At 34.7% G+C, this 22,812-nt stretch overlaps 2 protein-coding genes across 2 annotated transcripts; one reads left to right on the top strand and one right to left on the bottom strand.

The window, feature by feature from the left end:
• Window positions 1–10,194: 10,194 nt before the first annotated feature.
• LOC135847884 (uncharacterized) lies at window positions 10,195–11,259 on the bottom strand. The gene is made up of 2 exons (XM_065367616.1): window positions 11,124–11,259; window positions 10,195–10,968 (listed from the first exon to the last, which is right to left on the bottom strand). The coding sequence occupies exons 1-2, from the start codon at window positions 11,166–11,168 to the stop codon at window positions 10,402–10,404; spliced, it is 612 nt and encodes a 203-aa protein (XP_065223688.1). The 5' UTR covers window positions 11,169–11,259; the 3' UTR covers window positions 10,195–10,401.
• Window positions 11,260–19,490: 8,231 nt separating this feature from the next.
• Window positions 19,491–20,732, top strand: LOC135848922 (uncharacterized). The gene is made up of 2 exons (XM_065369019.1): window positions 19,491–19,630; window positions 19,897–20,732. Exons 1-2 carry the CDS (start codon window positions 19,574–19,576, stop codon window positions 20,629–20,631), a joined length of 792 nt encoding a protein of 263 aa, XP_065225091.1. The 5' UTR covers window positions 19,491–19,573; the 3' UTR covers window positions 20,632–20,732.
• The last annotated feature ends 2,080 nt before the right edge of the window (window positions 20,733–22,812 follow it).

The raw sequence follows: 22,812 nt of genomic DNA, 5'->3' as shown, positions 1-22,812 counted from the left end.
ATGCTTTATGTAAGGTTATGTAGTTGATTTCGAATGAAATGGCTCTGACGTCAATAACGATGTAAAAAATCCGTACAGTCTTTAGAAAATGGAAGTGAACGAAGAAAGATTGGAGGGGAAGACGTGATATTAACTCATAATATACACACATAAGGTAAAGTGCCCTAATTCCAACCACTTTTTTTTAAATGCATTTTCGGATATCTCAATTTGAATTTTTTTAAAAAGTTGTGTAACCATTTGATAAAGTAACTATTCAAAATTCATTTGGCATTGTCACCTTGTGGAAAAACCATCCCCAGAGAAAAAAAAATGAACTTTAGTGAAAAGTGTCAAATCGCAAATTTTCATTTTTGGGTCCCTAATTCCAACCACCTACTTTTACTATGAAAAAAAGTAGCGTAAATTGCAAAAAATACAAAGTTTATTGATTAAAATACAAAAGTAATTAAATCTTCATTTATTATTAAAGTGTCACATGCCGAGATTTGCAAATTTGAGGGCAGTAAAAAACAAAATTTCAAGATTCTCCATCATACCTGAATTTAAAGACTCAAAAATTCATTATGTAAAAAGAGGAGTATCTGACGTCATTTTTCCCCTCAGAGGCCTTAATTTCACTCAACAATGATGACGGCAGCTCTTTTCTCCTACCTACCACTAATTTACTGGGTATTAAAAATTTTTGAAAATGAATTATCATGTTGTACTTGCTGGTGGTTGGAATTAGGACCCCCACAGAGATTTGAAAATTGTGAAATTAATAGGCCTTCCGTGAGTGGTTCACACAAATGAATACCGCACATATGTTGAAAACTATCTACTTTCAAGATATATTCATCAAACTTGACGAAAAACTTTGTTAAAAAAATTCCATCGGTATTTTTCTCCGAGCTTCCTTGCAACCCGCAATTTTGAAATGTGGTTTTTTGGCGATGATTTTTTTCCATTTGGCTTTCAGGTGCTGGCGTTTTGTACGTCATCATTTAATCACTTTAGCAACATAATTTCACAAACACCCGCTAGGTAGCGTTATCAACGGATGAGAAATTGAAAGTGGTTGGAATTAGGCACTGGGTGGAATTTGGGCACTTTACCTTACTTACCTATTATGCAAAAATACTCAATAGTGATTTTTCAATAGTATTGTTTATTGTTTCGAATTCATAACGTAGGTAGGTAAAGTATAAGTAGTAGGTAGGTACTTATAGAAAAATTCGAGTGGAAATAAGCAAATTTTTTTTCATAAATTTATTTTGATATAGTTTTTTTTTTTTCTTGTTGGAGGGAGGTAGACACACAAAAGAAAATTACGAAATGAAATGTGAACCGATCAAAATTCCAATTCGATTATACGGTCTGATCAAATTGTAGTAGATATCGGGAAATGTCCGAATCTGATCTGATTAAACAGGAACTTGATAAAACCCCCAGATCTGATCGGGTTCGAAGAGTTCTATAACCCCATCAAAACTTCGATCTAATCAGATCTGATGAGATCAAACTGGATTCGAGAAATATCAGATCAATCATTTCACCTGGGAAAGGGATTATAATTAGGTATTTGATTTTTTTCCAGGATTTAAACGACACGGTCAAGTCATTAGGATTTATATCGTGAAATTTTTCTCTGAGTTTGTCACTTCATTTGAGCTTATGTTTTTTTTTTTCTTAAATTTTCTTCACACTTGTTCATTAGCTTACCTTAATTATTAAGACATAACGTACGATGCAGCTTTTTTCGCTAATAAAATTCACTGTCATTGCCATAATTTTTTCATTTACGTGGTGATAATTGTACCTCGTCATTTGTCCTATCACATCGCAAGTATGAAATTCGTGCTGTTCATTCTGCTCGTTGCAGCTTATTTGCAGGTAATTTATATTCTGCCATTAAATTAAAATCTGGAATGATAAGAAATGATTGGTCAAGTTGTTGTGGATTTCAAATTATCTTCATAATTTTCTGTTATTAATCTTTTTTCCAATTCTCACATAAATTTTAGAATGATTTATCATCTGGTAAACCGGTAAAAGGTCCCGTCCACATCCCTGAGGAACTTCTTAGCGAAACCAGCAGACCTCGAATTATTGGCAGAAGTCTGAGCCCTTCCGCCGACTCATTCGGACGGTTTTCCCATTTGATAGACATATCATCTCTATCTCGATCCAGAGACCAGATAGCTGCAGATTTTGGAAAGTCATTGCAACTGCGTCGTTGGCAAAACGGCAACGAATCTTTTCGATCTCGAAATGAAGATGATCTCAGGGCAACAATTCGACAATCTTATGGGTACGTTGATGATCAGCCCAGACCTCGAATCACCGACGACTACGTCAGTAATTTCAGGAGGCCATCCCGAAGATCTTCACAAAATGATGATGACGATTACTGGAGGGCTCCATCATACCGACGACCTTCCAGACAAACTGAAGACGATCCGTTACCTCGACAACCTTCGAGAAATTTCGATCAACTTACTCGTGTTCGATCTCAAATTGCTGACGAGGGTATCGATGTCGATAAACGCAAACATCGAAAATTCGATCATAAAGAGCTGAGCCCCGAAAAACAGGTATTGTTCGAGAAATTGAAAAAAGACGCAAAGGGTGGAATAATTATAGAAGGTAAAAAAGGTGAAATCAAAGTGGATGGCAAAATTGTTAGATCTGATGATGAAGCATTCGTAAATAAAGGTGAAATTAGATTATCAATCAGAGATGGGCGTATTTACATCAATGATAAGGAGGTTTTTGACAATAAATCCAGTTCGTCGAGTCGACTGAGCAATTCTGCCATATCTTCCAAGAGATATGGATTGGTTTCCAGTTTTGTAATGGTGGTGGATAAAGATGGTAAAATTCGATTCATAGATAATAATGGTAACCAAAATTTTGATCCATAAAGAAAATCGTGCCTATGTAATTTTCAGTTGTATTTATATGACCTTCATTAAATATACGTATCAGCATAATGAAAAATATTTGAATCTTATTCGTTTTATGTTAAAAGAGTGCCAAATGACAAAAATGATAATAAATCTTAGGAAGAGTTAACCCGAATGATGTAATTTATATGATCCTTGGACCCCTTATCGTCGACATAGTCCATAAACCCATCAGGTTTTAATTTCAATGTAAAACTGCTCACCCCGGAATATTCCAAGTCGATTAGCGAATAAACACCCGGCACAACTGGTTCTGTATCTTTTTTCGCTACTAAATTCCCATTCACGTAGATGTTCCTTTCAGTAATTTGTAGACGAACAGTTCCATTCTTCAAAGCCTTATCATTAGTGTATGCGAGTCCTTTATTAATGGTTATGTTACCATCACTGCCTTCTATGATTACGGTTCTTTGAAAATCCAGAACTGGGATACCTTTTGCATCGACTTTTGTGATGCTACTTATTGACTGAAATCGAGTATTCCGCATGGCCGTTGTAATTAAATTCACCACAGTAGACAAAAAGCTCCACATGTAATTGAATGTATTTTTTACAGCTGGTGCAATCGTATCTGAGAATATGTCACGAGGTTGCAAAATATCATTTCTATTGGTAATGCCGAATTCAGCTCGATCTACGAACGATGACACACTAGCTAAATTGGTGATCTGAAATGTTTTTAAATCGCTAATTATTATCAACATACGACGACGTAGGTATCAATATAGGTACCTATCAATATCAAACCACTGAATGAAATTAGATAAAGATTTAGGTATAGATATTAGGTATTACTTATGTAACCCATATAGGTATCTCTTACCTTGAAAATAAAAACGAATAAAACGATAATCGATGATTTCGTCATTTTGTCTCAAATATGTACTTAGGTACTTGATTTTCACTCAGATAATATCTACTTTCAATGTGTTGTCTGATTGAAGTATAGTTTGTGAGAAAATTGGTTTGGGTACTTCTTATGTTTATTACTTCGAAAGACGTCAGCGAAAATGTATCTAATGAACAAGTGTTCAGCATGATGAATTGCATTTTTACTTGTGAAGTTTCATTTATAGAAAAATAATGGAGACAAATGTCGATTGATTACGAAATTATCATCTTTCCATTTAAGGTGCACTGGGAAAAGTCAGAACGGTTTTTCGCTATTTCAACTTTGATCAGCTGTTACTCTCGTACTAATAAACCAAGGCTCCCATAAGGGTTCTTTACCTATGGTGAAAATTTGAGCGCGATTGTTACTGTAGCTTTCGCACAATGGAATAAAATGTAACTTGTTCTGACTCACCCCGCTTTGGGGTTGATTCAGAATATCTACAAAATTAATTGGTGATATTAGGATTCGACCCTCATCGATGTAGAATATGTCGAATAATATGTTTTCGAGATCGCAGAATCCGAATCTGGAGTTATTTTTTTTGTAGAAGTGGGGAGTGATGCGTGGGGAAAGGGAAAATTTCAAATTTTTCCTACATTATCGTGTAATATGTCGAATAATATATTTTTGAGGTCGCAGAATTCGAATCTGGAGTCATTTTTTTGTAGGAGAGGGGGGTGAGGCGTGGGGAGAAGGAATATATCGAATTTTTCCTACATTATTGTGTAATATGTTGAATAATATATTTTCGAGGTCGTAGAATTCGAATCTGCAGTTATTTTTTTTGAAGGCGTGGGAGGTGAGTCAAGGGGGGAGAGAGGAAATTTCAAATGTTGCCTATATTAATGTGTAATATGTTGATTGATATGTTTTTTATGCAAACAAAAGTTGAAGTCAATTATATGTAGGACGATTTTTACCAAGTCATAAAAATGATGTGAAAATCGATTAAAAATTGTTCTAAATTTGTGGTATCATAATCGATGCCTTTTTTAAAATTTCAATGCTGGATCGATTTTTTACCAATTTTTTGCTCGAATGAAAATATTTAAAAAATCGATTCAAAATTGTTGCAAAATGGTTGAAAAATTGATTACTTTTTAAATCATAAGTTGGATCTATTTTTCATCAATTTTTTGTCAAAATGATAAGACTATGAAAACTTGATTTGAAATATCTATCGATTTTGCCTTGAAAATAGACATTAATTTAGCACATAAAAGTTGAAGTTGATTTTAAGCCGATTATCACTTAGAAATGAAAATGGCGTGAAAGTTGATTAAAAATTAATGCATATTTGTGCTGTTGTAGTCAATTGTTTTTTTAAGCTTCAAAATTTGAATCAATTTTTTGATGAATTGAAAATAGTCAAAACTTGACACAAAATATTCATCAATTTTTTTCTTAAAAATATAAAATTTTTTCTGCACATTGAAGTTGGAGTTGATTTTGACTCATTTTTGCTGAGAAATGAAAATAGTAGGACTGGTATGAAAATCGCTTCAAAATTTTATGGTTGATTAACAGCACAGTAGTAGTAAAAGTAGACCAAAAATTGATAAAAAATAGACATCAATTATTCATCGCTGACATCAATTCACTACTCGCAGATAATGTGTGTAGCAAAAACTATAAGTAGTTTTTCAAAAAGCTTCAAAGTTGGAGAAAAGAAGTGTTATAACATTTCGCTTCATTTCTAAGGGGTCATCTAGATCCAATTTTTGAGTCAAGAAAGAGTCGAGGTGCAGGGATTTTTTCCCATCAAATCATCTTAAATATCAATTCACAATGTAATATGTAATTGCAATTAATATGCACTAGTATATGAAGAGCAATTTTCTGTAGATTTAAGGTCGTTTTTCATAAGCTCGACACAAAATTGATCAGAAAAATGTGTCGATAGAATGTACTCAAAACCATCGACACAGATATTGAGTCAATTTTGCATCAAATCACAAAAAAGTGTTGAAAAATCAACTGAAAAACTACACACACTTTTCAAATTATCGACACAAAATATGTGGCGATGCTCAATATGAAATATGCTTGATGGTAAATTTGGGTCAATTTTATACCGATAATGTTCGAGAATAGGTCGATTTTATGCCGAAAAAAGTGATGAAAAGGAAATAAATTGGTTCAAATTTGACTTAAAATTTGAGTCAACTCGACCCTATTTTTTTTTTCAAGATTGTGTTGAGGTGGTTTGTCGGGAACTAAACAAAAATTTACAGCAACTAGATGTCAAATAGATATACAGTAACTTAGTTTGAATTTTTGTCTGGTGACAGATATACATTAGCTGTCTATAGGTTTATATCTACTAGACATCAAAAAAATGTAGCTGGTAGCTGTCTATTTGATGTCCGAGTTCATCCGGATTTTAACCAATGAGCAAAAAATTGAACAAGAACTTCAGTACTCAAATTTTTGTGATAGAAGGAAGAACGTGTCCTATCGGAAATGAGTATTTTCGTTATTTTGTTCTTGAAAGTGGTCGATTTTAGACTAAAACGCGTCAAAATCGCAATAAATTACAATAAACGAGTTCTTAAATCACATTATAATTTGGTTTTTCTTCAATTTTGCTTTTTAATAAGAAAATACATATTCTAAAACGTGTTTTTTTTGTGTAAATGTGAAGAAAATTTAAAGTGTTTAAAAAATAATAAGTGACAACGCTTCTAGTAGGTAATTCAGTTTTAATCTAAGAAGAATTTATGAAAAATAATGGCAAAATGAAGTCTGCAGCATGTTTATTTTATCTATAGTAAGTTGATAGGTATTATAATAATTGACACGAAAGAAACTTATGATTGTGTAGTGTACAAATAAATTATGGAGTATATTTATTAGGTACCTAATCGTGAATATTTCTTATTCCATGTTAATTAGGTAACTTACTGATAAGATGAATACCCACCTACAAGTATGCTGCTGACATCATTTTGCTATTATTTTTCTCTAATAATTACACCTGAATCACTTGAAACTTTGTCACTTATTATAATATTACCTATTATTTTTTTGATCACTTCAAGTTTTCTTTAAATTTATTCAAATAAACAAGTTGCAGATTGTTAAAAGTACGTACCTTCATTTTGCAGGGCGAATTTCAGTCATTTTAATAGCTGAGAAACATCCAATAGATATCTGTAAAGCATTATGGCTACAAGGCATTGGAGAATAGATATCTATTCTTTGGCGCATTGCAGCCATAATGCTTTACAGATTTCTATTAGCCTTGTGTTTACCATGTAATATTACATAAAAGGTACTTTCCTGCTATTAAAACAAAGTAATTTCAGCTATTCCAGCTATCCATTAGCTGTATCTTTGGCTGAAAAAAATATCTAATAGATGCCTATTAGACATTTGTGGCCGGTAGGGAAATGCCAAATTTCGCTTGTATTATAGTGTAATATGTCAACTAGCGCGATAAAAGTACAGCTGTCTGAAATTTGGCCAAGTCGAAGGACAAATGGGCGCTGGACAAGCCGAAGGACAATCTCAACGTTTTTTCGTTTCTAGCCTTACCTACTGGACATTATTCGATTTTTAACACGCAATAAATGTGTACTTATCATGTAGAATAACTTCCCTTTCTCAATTATGGTTTTTGGCGGGTTCATCAGGGTACATAAAAAGGCAAGCTGAAGGACACCGATTTTTCTAAATATCAAATTTTCAGAGATAAGTAGGTACGATCAGAACGAGCCATTGCGTAGGTTTTGAAAAATGAAAATAACATTGCGGGGTAACATTTCTATGAGAACAGTGAACCAGTGCAGCCACTCACCAGAAAAAAATGTTGGATTGGGAAGCTAGCAAAAATAATTGAAAATTGCTCTAAAATTGGCGCAAAAAGTGTGTGACAGTTTTCAAATGTGAAATGTGAGCTTCCTATGGACTTATTGCAATTGCAATTTGCACAATAATGGACCTCCGTGTTCTATGATAATGAGAATGTGTCAATTTTTCCCCAAAAAGAATGAAGTTCATGACACTTTATAACATTAATTTTCAAAAACATGGTGTGTGACAGCCAAGTCGAAGGACATTTGGGGTATAAAATCGAATGTACACCAATGAAATGAGGGGCTAAAAATCTCAATACCATATGTGAAATGTGTGGGGGATGATCCTTGAATGGACCAAAAAAAAATCATGCTGAAACCTTTGAGAAATTTGCCATGTACATTTACACAATTTTTACCTTTTTTTGAGAATTACCCAAAAATTAAAAAACTCATGTAAGAGAAAAAATAATTATCATCTTCTGAGAAAACAGAACAAAAAATCCTCAAAACATAGTATACACCACTCCAAAATACACATCTGACATATCACCCTGCAAAAAAGAACACATGATATTGCCTGATTGTATAGGATTTTTTTTTCAAAACATGTTCTGAATTCTGATTTTAAATAAAAACACTGTCAACTTTGAACATCAGTGGTATAAGAAAACATTGAGATAAATACCTAAAAACCAAATTTGGAATTTTTTACTTTCCTCATTCTACGAAAAATTCAACTCCAGATTCGAAATCTACAACCTCGAAAACATCAATCGACGTATTACACCATAATATATAAGCAAAATTTGAATTCTACAAATAGATGTCATTTGCTTCTATTAGTGATTTTTAACATGAAAAGTTGTCCAAAAAACGAAAAAACATGAAAAAATAGGACAAAAGCTGGACAATTTCTCATATTTTATCTAAAAGGAAGGGGGAGGGGTTCAATATTATTAAGATCGATTTTTTTCACTACTTTAGAAAATATTTCGTTTTTTTTTTCAATTCAAAGTTTTCAAATGTTTTTTCCCCTGGATCTGATCGGATTCGAAGGTTTCTAATCCCATCAAAACTTACTATTAGATCTAATCAGATCGGTTCAGATCGAACTGTATTCAAGAAATATCAGATCATTTTCCACTGGGAAAGGAATAAATTAATTCTTTTGATTTTTTTTTCTGGATTTAAAACGACCCGGGTAGGTAATTATGATTTTTACCTACCGTGAAATTTTTCTCTGAGTTGGTTACCTCATTTTAAGCTTGAGTTTTTTTTCTGAAATTTTCTTCACACCTGTTCATTAGCTTACCTTAATTATTAAGACACAGCGTATACGATGCTGCTTTTTTCGCTAGGTAATAAAATTCACTGCCATTGCCATAATTTTCTCATTTATGTGGTGATAATTGTACCTCGTTATTTGTGCTTACCTATCAAATCGCAAGTATGAAATTCGTGCTGTTCATTCTGCTCGTTGCAGTTCATTTGCAGGTACTTAATTTATATATTATTCTGTAATTAATTTAAAATCTGGAATATACTTACTTAATAAGAAATGATTGGTCAAGTTGTTGTGGATTGCAAATAATCTTCATAATTTTCTGTTAATTATCCTTTTTCCAATTCTCACATAAATTTTAGAATGATTTATCGTCTGGTAAACCGGTAAAAGGTGTCGTCCAAATCCCTGAGGAACTTATTAGCAAAACGGAAACCAGCAGACCTCGAATTACTGACAGAAGTCTCAGCGGTTCCGGTGACTCATTCGGGCGATTTTCCCATTTTATAGACGAACCATCTCTATCTCGATCCAGAGACCAGGTAGCTAATGATTTTGGGAAATCATTGCAACTGCGTCGTTGGCAAAACGGCAACGAATCTTTTCGGTCTCGAAATGATGAAGATGATCTCAGGTCAACAATTCCACAATCTTATGAGTACTTCGATGATCAGCCTAAACCTCGAATCACCGGCGACTCTCTTAGTAATTTCAGGAGATCATTCCGAAGATCTTCACAGAGTGATGATGACGAGTATTTAAGGACTCCATCAGGCCGACCTTCCAGAGAAACTGAAGACGAACCGTTCCCACGCCGAATGAAAGATGATGATGAGTATGGTTCAAGGGTACCATTTCGACAACCTTTGAGAAATTTCGATCAACTTACTCGTATTCGATCACGAATGGCTGACGAGGGTATTGATTTCGATAAACTCAAACGTCCTAAATTCGTTCATAAAGAGCTGAGCTCCGAAAAACAGGCATTATTCGAGAAATTGAAAAAAGATGCAAACGGTGGAATAATTATAGAAGGTAAAAAAGGTGAAATCAAAGTGGATAGCAAAATTGTTAGATCTGATGATGAAGAATTCGCAAATGAGGGCGAAATTAGATTACGAATCGAAGATGGACGTATTTACATCAATCATAAGGTGGTCTTTGACAATAAATCCAGTTCGTCGAGTCGATTGAACAATTCTGCCAAAGTTTTGAAGCGGTTTGGAATGGTTTCCAGTTTTGTGATGGTGGTGGAAAAAGATGGTAAAATTCAATTTATTGATAATAATGGTAACAAAAATTTTGATACCTACGTAATGAAAGTCGTACCTACGTAATTTTTAGTTGTAGATACATACTTAGTATTTAAATTTCCTTAAATATACCTACCTATCAGCATGAAGCTTGTTCGTTCTATTTTAAAATGGTGCAGCAAATTTTTCTGCGCTTATAGATTAATAAAAATGATGAAAATCTTTAGGAGGAAGTAATTCGAGTGATATAATTTACATGCTCCTTGGACCCTTTATCGTCGACATAATCCATAAACCCATCAGGTTCTAATTTCAATGTAAAACTGCTCACCCCAGAATACTTGAAGTCGTGCGTCGAATAAACACCCGGTACAACTGGTTCTGTATCTTTTTTCGCTACTAAATTTCCGTTCACGTAGAAATTCCCTTCAATAATTTGTATGCGAACATTTCCATTCTTCAAAGCCTCATCATTAGAGTATACGATTTTCTGATTAATGGTTATGTTACCATTACTGCCTTCTATGATTACGGTTTTTTGAAAATCCAGAACTGGGATATCTCCTGCATTAACATTTGTGCTGGTACTTGGCTGAAACGGAATAGTATTCCATATGGCCGCTGTAATAAAATTCACCACAGTAGACAAAAAACCCCACACGTAATCGAATGTATTTTTTACAGCTGGTGCAATCGTATCTGAGAATATATCACGAGGTTGCAGAATATTATTTTTACTGGAGAATTCAGTTCGATTCACGAACGATGATACACCAGCTGAAGTGGTGGTCTGAAATAACAAAGTATTCGCTCGTGAGTGTATAAAAAATGAAATAAAATACTAAATTGTTATCAACGTACGACGTAAGAAACAACCCACCGCATGAAATTAGATAAAGATTTATAGGTACCTTATGTAGGTATCCCATTTACCTACTTACCTACCTTGAAAACAACGACGAATAAAACGATAATCGACGATTTCTTCATTTTGTCTCAAATTCTTGATTCTCACTTAGAACTGTGGCGATTATCCAACTTGAAATTAATGTCATCAATGTGTTGTCCGATTGAAGCATGCTTTGCAAATTTAAAGGATGGTTCGGTTAGTTTTTATGATTATTACTTCGAAAGACGTCAGCGAAAATGTAGGTATGTATCTAATGAACAAGTGTTCATGATGAATTACATTTTTACTTTTGAAGTCTCATTTATGGAAAAATGTTGCGGAGAAATGTCAGTTGTTTGCGAAGTTCTCATGTTTGCATTTACAATATTACCTTATGTACTTACTTCAATTTATGCAAAAGTTTCTGATACGTTGAATAGCTATAAACATGAGAAAATTTTGAGGAGAGGGATCGAGAGAGTGAAGGAGTAAAATGAAAAATTAATGATTTCACGTTTTTTTATTCTCGACTTAATTTGGCTCCTACTACCTGAAGGCAAATTTATTGCACATATTGAAATGAGGAGCGATATTCCAAAACGCACTTAAGACCATTTTTTTCGAATTGCGTTTTTGGCGCCTTCTGGTGGATAATGTATGGACTTTCATACCTACACTTCTAATCTACCCAAATACAGCGCGAATCCCATCTAAAAAGCCAATTTTTAAAAAAATTAAAAAATGAAAGTCCCGCCAAAACGGCCTTTCTCCAGTGATTGTTGGAAATGTGTTTTAATTAAAGAGCAGGGCTATTCCACGTCAATTGGACCAAGTAGTGGTAGGGGGTTCGGCGATTTTTTTGAAATTTTTCCTGTGGAAAGACCTTCCGAAGGGATGACCAATGGTGCAAATCGCATCCCTCTAGCCCATTTTTAAAGGTAGCCAGTTTCAGTGATCCTCAAATATCATCCATTTCAACAGTGGATTACTCAATATAACCGCGATACCTATCGAAATGGAACTTTTTCTCATAGTTAGGGTTTTGAAAGGCTTTTTGGTGATATCTTAAAAATCAGTGTTGCCCAGGCATCGTAGCCAAATTTTTCTAAAAAAGTGACTTTAGTAACTTTTATCAGTGAAAAAAGTGACCAAAAAAGTGACCATTTTTTTTTAAATTCCAGCGTTCAGGAGAGCAAAAAATCGAAAAACAAAAGCAAAAAAACTTTCAATATCTCACCTAAAAATTATTACTTTATTCTCCCGCCTGGCCCCACCGGAAAATCCGTTTAAAAACAAAAATGTAAGAACGAGGAGTTCATTTTTTTATTTTTAAAATTTTAGAATTCGAATGATGTTTTTTTGAAGGAAGTTGATTTTGAAAATGAAAAAAGATAGGCCTAATCAAGGGCGAAAGCTCTTGAAAATTTGTATTTTGAGAGGCAAAAAAACATGTTTTTTTGTAAGAAGTTTATTTTTTGGCTTTAGAACTTGATTTTTAAAAAAAATTCTCTTTATTTTGAAAAAGAAAAGAAAACAAACCCGAGCGAAGCGAGGGCAAAAGCTTTCGAAAATTGATGTTTCGAAAAGTAAAAATTTGTGTTCTTAAAATTCTGAAATTGTTTAATAAAGAAAATTGTCATAAAATCCTTTGAAAATGAGTAAAAAAACGATAATTTGGATGAAAATTTTGTTTAAAAAACGAAAAAAAAAAAAAAAAAAAAAGTGACTTTTTTTGGAAGAAAAGTGACCAATAGTGATTTTTTGATGAAAAAAGTTACCAAAAGTTACATTTCGTGATAAAAGTGACTTAAGTCACCATAAAAGTGACCGGCTACGATGCCTGGTGTTGCCACTTTATATTGCACAAAAAATTAGCTCAAAAAGTTTCAAAACATAGTTTTTATATCGTTCGGACTCTCAAAAATTCTGAATTAAAAAAGTGGCATGGTAACATGTTGCAAAGTCGATTTTAAAAAATTCAAAGTTTGCAAAAAAACGCGATTTTTTTATTCAAAACATGAAAAAAAGTTTTTATAGGTGAAGTTGACCCATTTGACCCCTATTTTTACGTACCTATCTGTGGGAAAAGTTGAAAAACCCCTTTCACCCGATGAAATGAAAAACAACTTTAAAAAAAATAATCTCGACGAACAGTTGAGAAATAGCTATTGAAACATTAATCACTTTACATTTTGAAAAAAATTTTCCAAAACGGCCTTTGTCAACATAGGTCACTTTCATGAACGCTCAGAGGCACTAATCAACATATCGCGTAAAAATGTTTAAAGCATAGCACCAGGGAAGTGTTTGGGTAGGTAACAGAACAATCACCAATGCCAAATGTAACGTAACCTCTTACGTACCACGTTTTTTCCTTCTCCTGTAAAATTTCAAAAAGTGGACTAAGGGCGTTTTGGAATATCGCTCCTCAAATGGATCCTGAGAATGCTCTAATCTGGTCTAAACAGATCATAGATAAAACAGGTCCGAAGAGGTTTGATCAGATGCAATAAAAAGGTTATAAACTGGGCTAGTTTGAAGGAATCAATCAAATCTGATCAGTTCTGATCACTTCCCTCTGGTTAGTAATGATTTTATCTTTTATCTGTTTAGAAAAGCTGATGAGGTCTCCTCACATTTAATCATATATTCAGTTATGGTTATTCTACTAATTATATGTATTATACTTGGACTTACTGAATTTTTTCTTCTTGGAATCAATTTTTCCCCTTGAGAAATGAATGGTAGTCCTCACCTATGAACATCTGAGGGAAGGGGAGAATAAATCTGATTACTTCATGAAAACATCAAAATGCCTATTGCCACCCATATATCACACTGTCTAGCCTCCTAAGGTCATTGACCTATTCCCAAGGCTTCCCCTGGTTGTTTGCCAACCTGTCTAGCTTCTTGAGATCATTGGCCTCTGTCTGTTTGTCTCAGCAGGGTTGGGCATCTACGCGTAGAATAGCCTATTCTACAGTTTGGTGTAGAGTACGTAAAATTTGATGTAGAATGCGTAAGATGCGTAGAATGTGTAGAATGCATAAAATATACGGTGTAAAATGCGTAGAATGCAGCAAAATCACCCATCTGAAAGCCAAAAATTGTTTATTTAGCAAAAATGCGCATTGAAAAATGAAAGTAGATACAACTTTTTTGTTCAGGAAATGAAATGTGAAATGTGAATTTGGATTTTCTTTTTTTAAATTATGTAAACTGATTATAAATTAAATGATGGAAAAAGTGAAAGTTTTTTGAAAAAAAAATTGTTTGCACTTTCATTCTACACATTCTATGCATTCTATATTTTTTCCAGGCTATTCTACACATGCTATTCTACGCGTAGATTGTCCATGTATGTATTCTACATGGTGTATTCTATGGCTCAACCCTGGTCTATCTGGCTGGCTATACTCAAGGTCACTGACCTACCTGTCTTGGTAGTCTCTCAAGGTCATCCATCTGTCTGTCCTCCAAAGGTCATTGACCAGACTCTCTGGCCTTTTAGTTGCCTGTCTGCCTGTAACTGATCTACATTCTACAGCATCGACATTTATTAACCTAGACCGCTACTCATATGCAAAATAACTCCACTGGTGATGTCGCCAACTCTGAGTAATAAACAAACGCAACAGCGCATGCGTCAACAACTGATGATGTACCGTGACACGGGGTAATTTCGGCCACTTTTCAGGGGTTTTTTCTCCACAGACCCTGCAATTTTGGGGATGGGGGGCTGAAATTTCAAACTTAAGATACTTCTAACACCTATTAATGAATGACGTTGTTACATTTTAGTCACCTCAATTACTCTGCTCCTGACATTGATTTGAATAGTGGCCGGAATTACCCCTCAAAACGGGGGAATTCCGGCCACCTTACTGTTTTTTCGAATAATTGAAAAAATGATACCACCATCTTACTGCAAATTTAATTTCCAACAAAAAGGTATCATCACTTTTTGCCTATCTTCAATCCCATGGACGCTATTGTCGCTATTCAAAGAATTCTTGACTTCATTTTTTTTTGAGGAAAATTTTTTCATTTTTTCTTGAAATTGATATTTCTCCTCCAGTTTTGAAGATACCAAAAATATGCCAAGAACCTTTTTTGTAGGAAATTAAATTTCCTACAAAATGGTTTTTACACATTTTCGATATCTTCAAAATTGAAAGAGCTGAGAAGAAAAAAAGGAAAAAAATATACAAAATCTTACTATGACTTTTTTATAAAGAATAGCCGTAAAAATCGCAAAAGTCAATTAATTGGGATGTTTTTTTCGCTAAAAGTTACTAGAATATTGGGCGTTCAACTGTACCTCCTTCATTTATTCCAAAACTATTTTCAAAATATATTCCCAAACAAAGTTATTTCCATTATCTAAATTATCAAAATATGAACATCAAAACATCATGATCCATAGAACGTATAAATAAAATAGATTTGGTCATCATAGCACATAGATATACTATTTAAGATCCCCTCTTTCGATTGCAACCTGTGGCAAGTTCGTAACACCAACAGTAGGAGCTCTAGTGCAAGAATTAGTTGGAAAAACAGGAATGGCCGGAATTACCCCGGGTGTCCGAAATTACCCCAGATGACGGTAGTGTGTGTGCGTGTGTGTGTGTGTGTGTGTGTGTGTGTGTGTGTGTGTGTGTGTGTGTGTGTGTGTGTGTGTGTGTGTGTGTGTGTGTGTGTGTGTGTGTGTGCGTGTGTGTGTGTGTGCGTGTGCGTGTGTGTGTGCGTGTGAGTGTGTGTGCGTGTGCGTGTGCGTGCGCGTGCGTATGCGTGTGCGTGCGCGTGCGCGTGCGTGCGCGCGTGTGTGTGTGTGTGTGTGTGTGTGTGTGTGTGTGTGTGTGTGTGTGTGTGTGTGTGTGTGTGTGTGTGTGTGTGTGTGTGTGTGTGTGTGTGTGTGTGTGTGTGTGCACATGTGTGTACATGTGTGTGTGTGTACATGTGTGTACATGTGTGTATATTGCTGATAGGAGTTGAGTATGCATGTGCTGTTGCCTTTGCTTATTACTCAGAGTTGGCGACAAAACCAGTGGAGTTTTTTGCATATGATTAGCAGTCTAGGTTAACTAAAAGTCGATGATCTACGGCTGCCTGGTGTCTCAAGATCACCTGATGGATGACCTTCATGGGTCATTGACCTGTGTATCTGGGCCCTCAAGGTCACGGACCTACCTGTACAGCCTCTCAAGGTTGTCTACATACCTGTCTGGCTACTCAAGGTCATCAAAGTCTTCTTGTCTAGCTGCTAAAGGTCATTTATCAATCTTTATGACCTCTCAAGTTGTATTTACACATGTCTGACTTTCCAAATCTCCAAAATACAAACTGAAATTTCATAACTTTAAGATCACTCAGGCTTCATAAATCAATTAAATTTTGTAATTTTAAAGCTGTCCAAACCCTGAGAATTGATTTGAAATTTTGTAATTTAGAGGCCGCATGCCTGGTGAGGGCACAGGTTGTTGTCGCTAGAAGTAGTCTCTAGGTAGTAGCTTAGATCATCAAGAGGAGCCGTCCCCGAGGACAGATGAGAAGGCAAAGACAACACCAAGGGTATTTTGAGCATCCACGTCATGCAGGATGGTAACATGTTGCTGTTTGATGGACTCAGAATTGATAAACATGACCAAAGCAGAATTCTTCAGTTGGTGGAATGATGGGGAGGAGTGGCAAGCCGAAGGCCAAACTTCTACATAAATACAGATTACTAACAAGAATGCATAAGATCTGCAAAATACCAACAACTCACTCATTCCAGCCCCATGGGAAGCGCAAGAGCTTCAGAGTGAGAAGGTGAATACCAGCGCCTAAAAACTGGCCAATGCAGCTAAGGGAGTAAACCCCAACAGATGGAAGGCAACAGAATACCACCACCATTACATCTCCCTAGAATTATATGGACATCAATTTAGCAACAGCCCTAAGTCTCCATGAGACTGATCCTCATCCGCCGAGGCAGCCAGATAGAGCGTGAAGAATATGCGGAGTCAAAACAAGGTGGAACAATATCAACGTTGCAACCTGGAATGTGAGAACTTTGTATAAAATCAGAAAACTTGCTAATGTGATTAATTACTGAAGCCAGGAGATTACAAATTGACATAAGTAGGAATAAGCGAGACCCAATGGACTGGAAATGGTAGAAAGTGGGCAGGTAAAGATTATGAAATGATTTATGCTGGGAAAGACACTCACGATTTAGGTGTGGGTATATTAATACAGTACCATAATCAGCGATAAAATCAGTGCCATAATTCCAAAATCAGAGAGGATAATATTCTTGAGATTGAATTGTGATAATTATGGTAGAGATTATAAAGAAATTAAATCACAAATTGAAAGGGCAAAAAGTGCTTTCAATAACCTCGCCTATGTGCTGGGAAATCAAACGATGAGTCTAGGTCTGAGAAAGAGAGTAATGAGATGCTATGTAATATGGACCGTTCCGAAGAATTCCTGTGAAACATGAACCATGAGTGCAGAATGCAAGAAGAAAGTATCTGCTTTTGAGATGTGGTGCTATAGGAAGGCTCCTAGCCTCCTACAGATCTCATGGAAGGACTTCATTACCAACAAGGAAGTATTAGCAAGAATAGGAGAGGAGAGGAAAGTTGTAGTACATAGAAGACATCAAGAACAGAAAGCTGAAGTATTAGCACATAAAATATGAAAAAACTGTATTTTCATGCCAGAGGTACAGGGGAAAATTCAAGGAAGACAAGAGGGAGGAAACGATCGGGGATACTAACAACAAACTCACAGACGAACTCTCCCTGTAAGACCCTGAGAGAAACCGGCTAATATAGATGGAAGTATAATATGCTATCTCCTGTAAAGGAGTGCGACCACGACCACGACGACAGCGAGAGGCCGCGTAAACTCCAAAATTCAATTTGAAATTTTTTAATCGGAGGCCTTGCAAACTACAAAAATTGATTTGGTTGTTCATAGTTTGAAGGCCATGGAAGCTCCAAAATTCAAATTGAAATTTTGAAACTAGAATGTCATGTATGCCTTAAAAATCAAATTCAAATTTCACAATTTAAAGGAAATGCAAACTCCAAAAATTGATTTGAAATTTCATGCTTTGTAGTGATCAGTGATCATGAATAAGCTCCACAAAAAAGTTGAGAACTTACCTTGATTCCAAATGAGATTATTCCAGATTCTCCAAGAAACAGTGAGCAAAATATTTAACTGAGAATTATTTATTAAAGGGGAAGTAATCATTATGTCAAATTTGTGATTGCCCATTCTACAAGTACATATTATAGATGTTCCAAAGTCTAAATCGAATTTGAAAAAATTATACAAAACTTCTTTGGAACCTATCAGTTTCCACTATAAAGAAACCTTAACAAAGGACAAAAACTAGGTCACAGTATCTCAATAAAGTTTCAGCTTTTTATTATTTTTTAAAAAAAATAAACATTGATGTTTTCAAAAATCTTCCAAAAATCAAAAAATATCCTACAAAGTTTTCCTTTAAATTTGGACAATTTTTGTGCAGTATGAACCTAGGCATATATTTTTGGATGCCCAGAGGAGAAAAATGGATTGGATTAGTATACTGTAAGTACCTATTCAGTCCGATGCGATTGGATATGGTCAGATCAGGTTGGATCCGAGAAATATCCGCATCCGAATAGATCGGAACCGATTCAGTTGGGTTTTTCCTGTTGGATCTGATCAAGTCTGAACAGATCAGATTTGATCAAAACTTGGATCTGATCGATCTGGTACGATCAGATCAAATTAGGTCATGAGAATACTTATCCTAATTTGATCTGATCTGCTAAGATTCAATCATTTTCCTCTAAACGATCTTTTGATTTTTTTTCCGTTCTTCTTGTTAGAATATCTCCTCAACTAAATTTTTTTGGTACATATACTTATAACATGAACCGAAATAAATGAATAGTTTTTTAAAGATCTCTGTATAAAGGTATAGAAATAAAGTTTGGAAAAACTATTGTAGGCAGGTACTTTTTCTCCAACTATGAAGTACGCGAGTAGGTAAGCCCATACCTAGACTTTTTTTTTTTCATTATCAAGACCAGCGTTTCAAAATGAGCATGTGTAGGTATATGTAATTTTTCACATTATGTTTTTCACCACACCCATTCATAATGATACCTTCATTACCATTAGTTTTTTCAAAATGGGAAAATTTGACAGTTCGCTGTAAATGTCAAGTGTAAAAAAAATCAACAACCAATTTATTTCACCGTTGTGCAGATGAATTGCACGTCGACTTTCAAGTTGGCCCTTTGTTTTCTTTTGTAGTTGATACATTTTTTTAACACTTGTTCATTACCAAAATGGCCATGAAACAATTTTTTTGTCACTTGGTCGCATTATTGTTATAAGAAATGGCGAAAATTCGTACATATATATAATACATATTTCAACTCGAATTTCCACCATTTATGTATCTGCCTACATATTTTCGTAACGAAGTACATGGAATAGCGGTTAGTTCAAAATGTTGTCTTTTATTCAAACGATCGTGATGGTTTTACTGACCGTGGCCTGTTTCCAGGTAAAATATTTATTTATATCTACCCCCTACCTAATTAGGGAACCTCATTGGGCGAGTTGAAAAGTTTCATTCATTTTTCTTGAAAAAGTCAAAACATACCTATGTACCTACTGACAAAATAATCAATGGCATTGTTTCTACAATTAATGCTGAATATAGCAAAATTCAAAATAAGATGAAAGGGGTTTAGCATAGATACATATGTGTATCTACTGCATAATATATAGTTTTATTCATTTCTAATAATGTACCTACTTACATTGCAGCATGATTCATCAACATGGGCGAGCAGATCACGCCAACGAAGGAATCAAGTCGCGAAAGATATCGTCATAGAAGGTAAAAATGGCGTAATCAGAGTGGATGGAAAAATCTTTCCCGAGAACGACGATGAATTTAAACGAGGCCACGTTCACGTATATACCTCCAAGGGTCTAATATGCATCAACGACAAAGTGGTTTACGATTCAACCGTTACATCTTCGCAAATCTCCACTACTATGTACGTAGACAACAGATCTGTGACTCATTTCAAAATCAATGCAAAAAGAAATGGCGAATTTGGATACGAAGATGATCACGGTGAAATTGAACTCGCAAGGTCTGCGAACTTAGCCAAAAAGATACGCTATTTAAAGGGTTTATTAGCGGGAGATGATGAAAATTCTGTTCCGAAGGAAGAACCGTATCATTATCAGAAGAGTATTCAAGATATCGTCATAAAAGGTGAACATGGTCAGATCACGGTGAAAGGAGAAATTGTTCGTAAGATGGATGAACAATTTAAAAACGGTATCGTTCACTTGAATGTTTTCGACGGTGTTGTTTATATCAACGATAGAAAGATTTATGGTAAATCTATCACTTGTCCGGGTAATTGTCCTAGTATGGAATTGAATTTCGATGAAGGAGTCACTAGCTTTGAAATGGTAATATCGAGAAATGGTAGGGTCGAGTATAAAGATAATAGACAAGTGATTATCGGTGGCAGCATTGTTTAACTAAAATGAATAGGTATATATATTTTGCATTTATCTATTTTTAATGAACCTAGTTTCTAATCTATACCTATCCTTTATGGAAGTATTTATTAAAATTTGATCTTGAAATTCTCATACCTTTACTTTTTTCTTACAATTTTTGAGGGAACATGTACACGAGTGGAAATTTTGGCTTACTGAAAGAGCATATCACTCAGACCTCAGACCAAAATTTTCAGCTGCGGAAGTAGTTTTTTCGATTTTTGGCGAATTTTTGAAAATCGAGGAAAAAGCCTATTGCATGATTCAATAATTTTTTACGAAAAGAGCAAGCATAGAGATAACAATCTGAAACTTAGTTTAGATACCAAAATTGAGCTCCCAAATCGTCTGTCGGGTAATTCTCAAAAAAAGTTTAAATTTCAGTACTAAAATTTTTCAAAAATGAAAACCTTTTTTTGATTTTTTTTCAAAAGGGACTTGATTGTAGGCATATCCAGGACCCCTAAAATGACTTCAGGCCCAAGTCATCCTCAAAGGGGGCGGGGGCAGGGGCTCCAAAAAAATCGGTGTCACATGTTGGAAAAAAAGGCTGTTCACTACTTTTGGTTTTGGGTAGGTATAGGTATAATTGGAGCAGTTATTGGTAGCTTTAGCTCACAAAAAGGTCATCAAGTAGGTACCAGGTACCTTTAAATGGGAGTATTCGAACACAATAGGGGTAGGTATTTTCCTTCGCCGTGGACAAAAATCACGATAGCCACGACGAAATACCAAACTGTACTATCCACGACGTAAGAAAAAAAGAACTAAAATTTGTTTTACTGGTAATAGAATCAATAATAATTTTTCAATTTTCAAAGTTGTGGTCATCAAATACTTACCATTTGAATATTATCTTTTTTTCAAGAAAAAAAATGTCTCTTTTAAACGTGAGAATGATAAGCCACGGCGATGGATCTGAAAAATGGTAATCTGTACAATTTTCACAGATTTGACTGTATTTCCTTGATGGTTGTGAAATGGGCACAGCACTGCTATCACTGAAATGATACAGTGTAGCCTTTTCACCGCAAAAAAAGTCGAATAGGAGAGCCAGGAAAAAATAAACAAAAATTGGCCACGGCGATGGACAAAATACTGATTACATCACTTTATGACCTCGGTTTCAGGGTATTAAGTATCATTCCAAAAATTCATATCAGTTCTGTCATTTACTCTCATATCATATAATAATACGTACCATTTTTTTTTTTTTTTTTCAGAAAAAGTGATAGTGTAATTCATTTCTTAAGATGAAGTTGAAAAATTTAAGTCATTACAGGCCACGACGATGGAGTTTTCAGGGTTTGGGGGGACTTGACCCATAGTGTAGGGGGGGTTGGGGACATTAAACTATATGCACATGACCCCTGAGTTGGTATCTACACAGTACCACTGAAAAAAAATTTACACGATTTTTAAACTTTTTTTGAGAATTACCCTGTCACGATTTTCCAGTCGATCTGGAGCGTCCAGAAGAAGTGGGATTTTCTCCAGCAATTTCAAATCGTTCCAGAAGAGGTTGTAGGTAATCATTTTTGGCAGCTGAAAATTTGATAATATCATAAGTTCAACATTCCGAACTGACGAACGAGTAGAAAAGTGTTTATCTACAAGTTGAAATATCTCAAATTCAAGATATTTTAGAAAGAACCATGAAGAAATAAAAAATCACTGTGGAGGCTCCCGAATGGCCAAAAGTGGTGACATTTGGATCCGAGTGGTAGGTTTTAGAAAAAAATATGATGGTTCGTGTAGGTTTCAAGAATTCTCCCAAAAGCAGAAAATTTTTGAGTTTTCACATTTTTAACATCAGCTTGTTTGAAAAATAAAAAAAAAATAATAAAAAATACGTGCTAGAAGTGATTGCTTGAAAATTTATTTTATTGTAGATAAATTCGTTATACAAGTTGAAAATAGGCGAATACCCGATTTTAAGCTTCTAAAGAAATTTAAAAATTTTGAAAAAATTTAAAATTGTGCAGGAGGTTTTAAAATATCTAAAAATGATGGAATTCAGTTCGAGAAGGAACCAATATCAGTTCAAGAATTGATTTTTTCTATAATTTTTACTAAAAAAAAGTTTTGAAAAAAGAGTTTTTTTGCATGATTAAAAATTGAGTGAGAATATTAAAACACTAATTTGAACAACCGAAATTT

This window comes from Planococcus citri, chromosome 5 (assembly GCF_950023065.1).
Source record: "Planococcus citri chromosome 5, ihPlaCitr1.1, whole genome shotgun sequence".
Taxonomy (NCBI): domain Eukaryota; kingdom Metazoa; phylum Arthropoda; class Insecta; order Hemiptera; family Pseudococcidae; genus Planococcus; species Planococcus citri.
The sequence above is the reverse complement of the archived record's forward strand: the minus strand, read 5'-3'. Positions and strand labels throughout refer to the sequence as shown.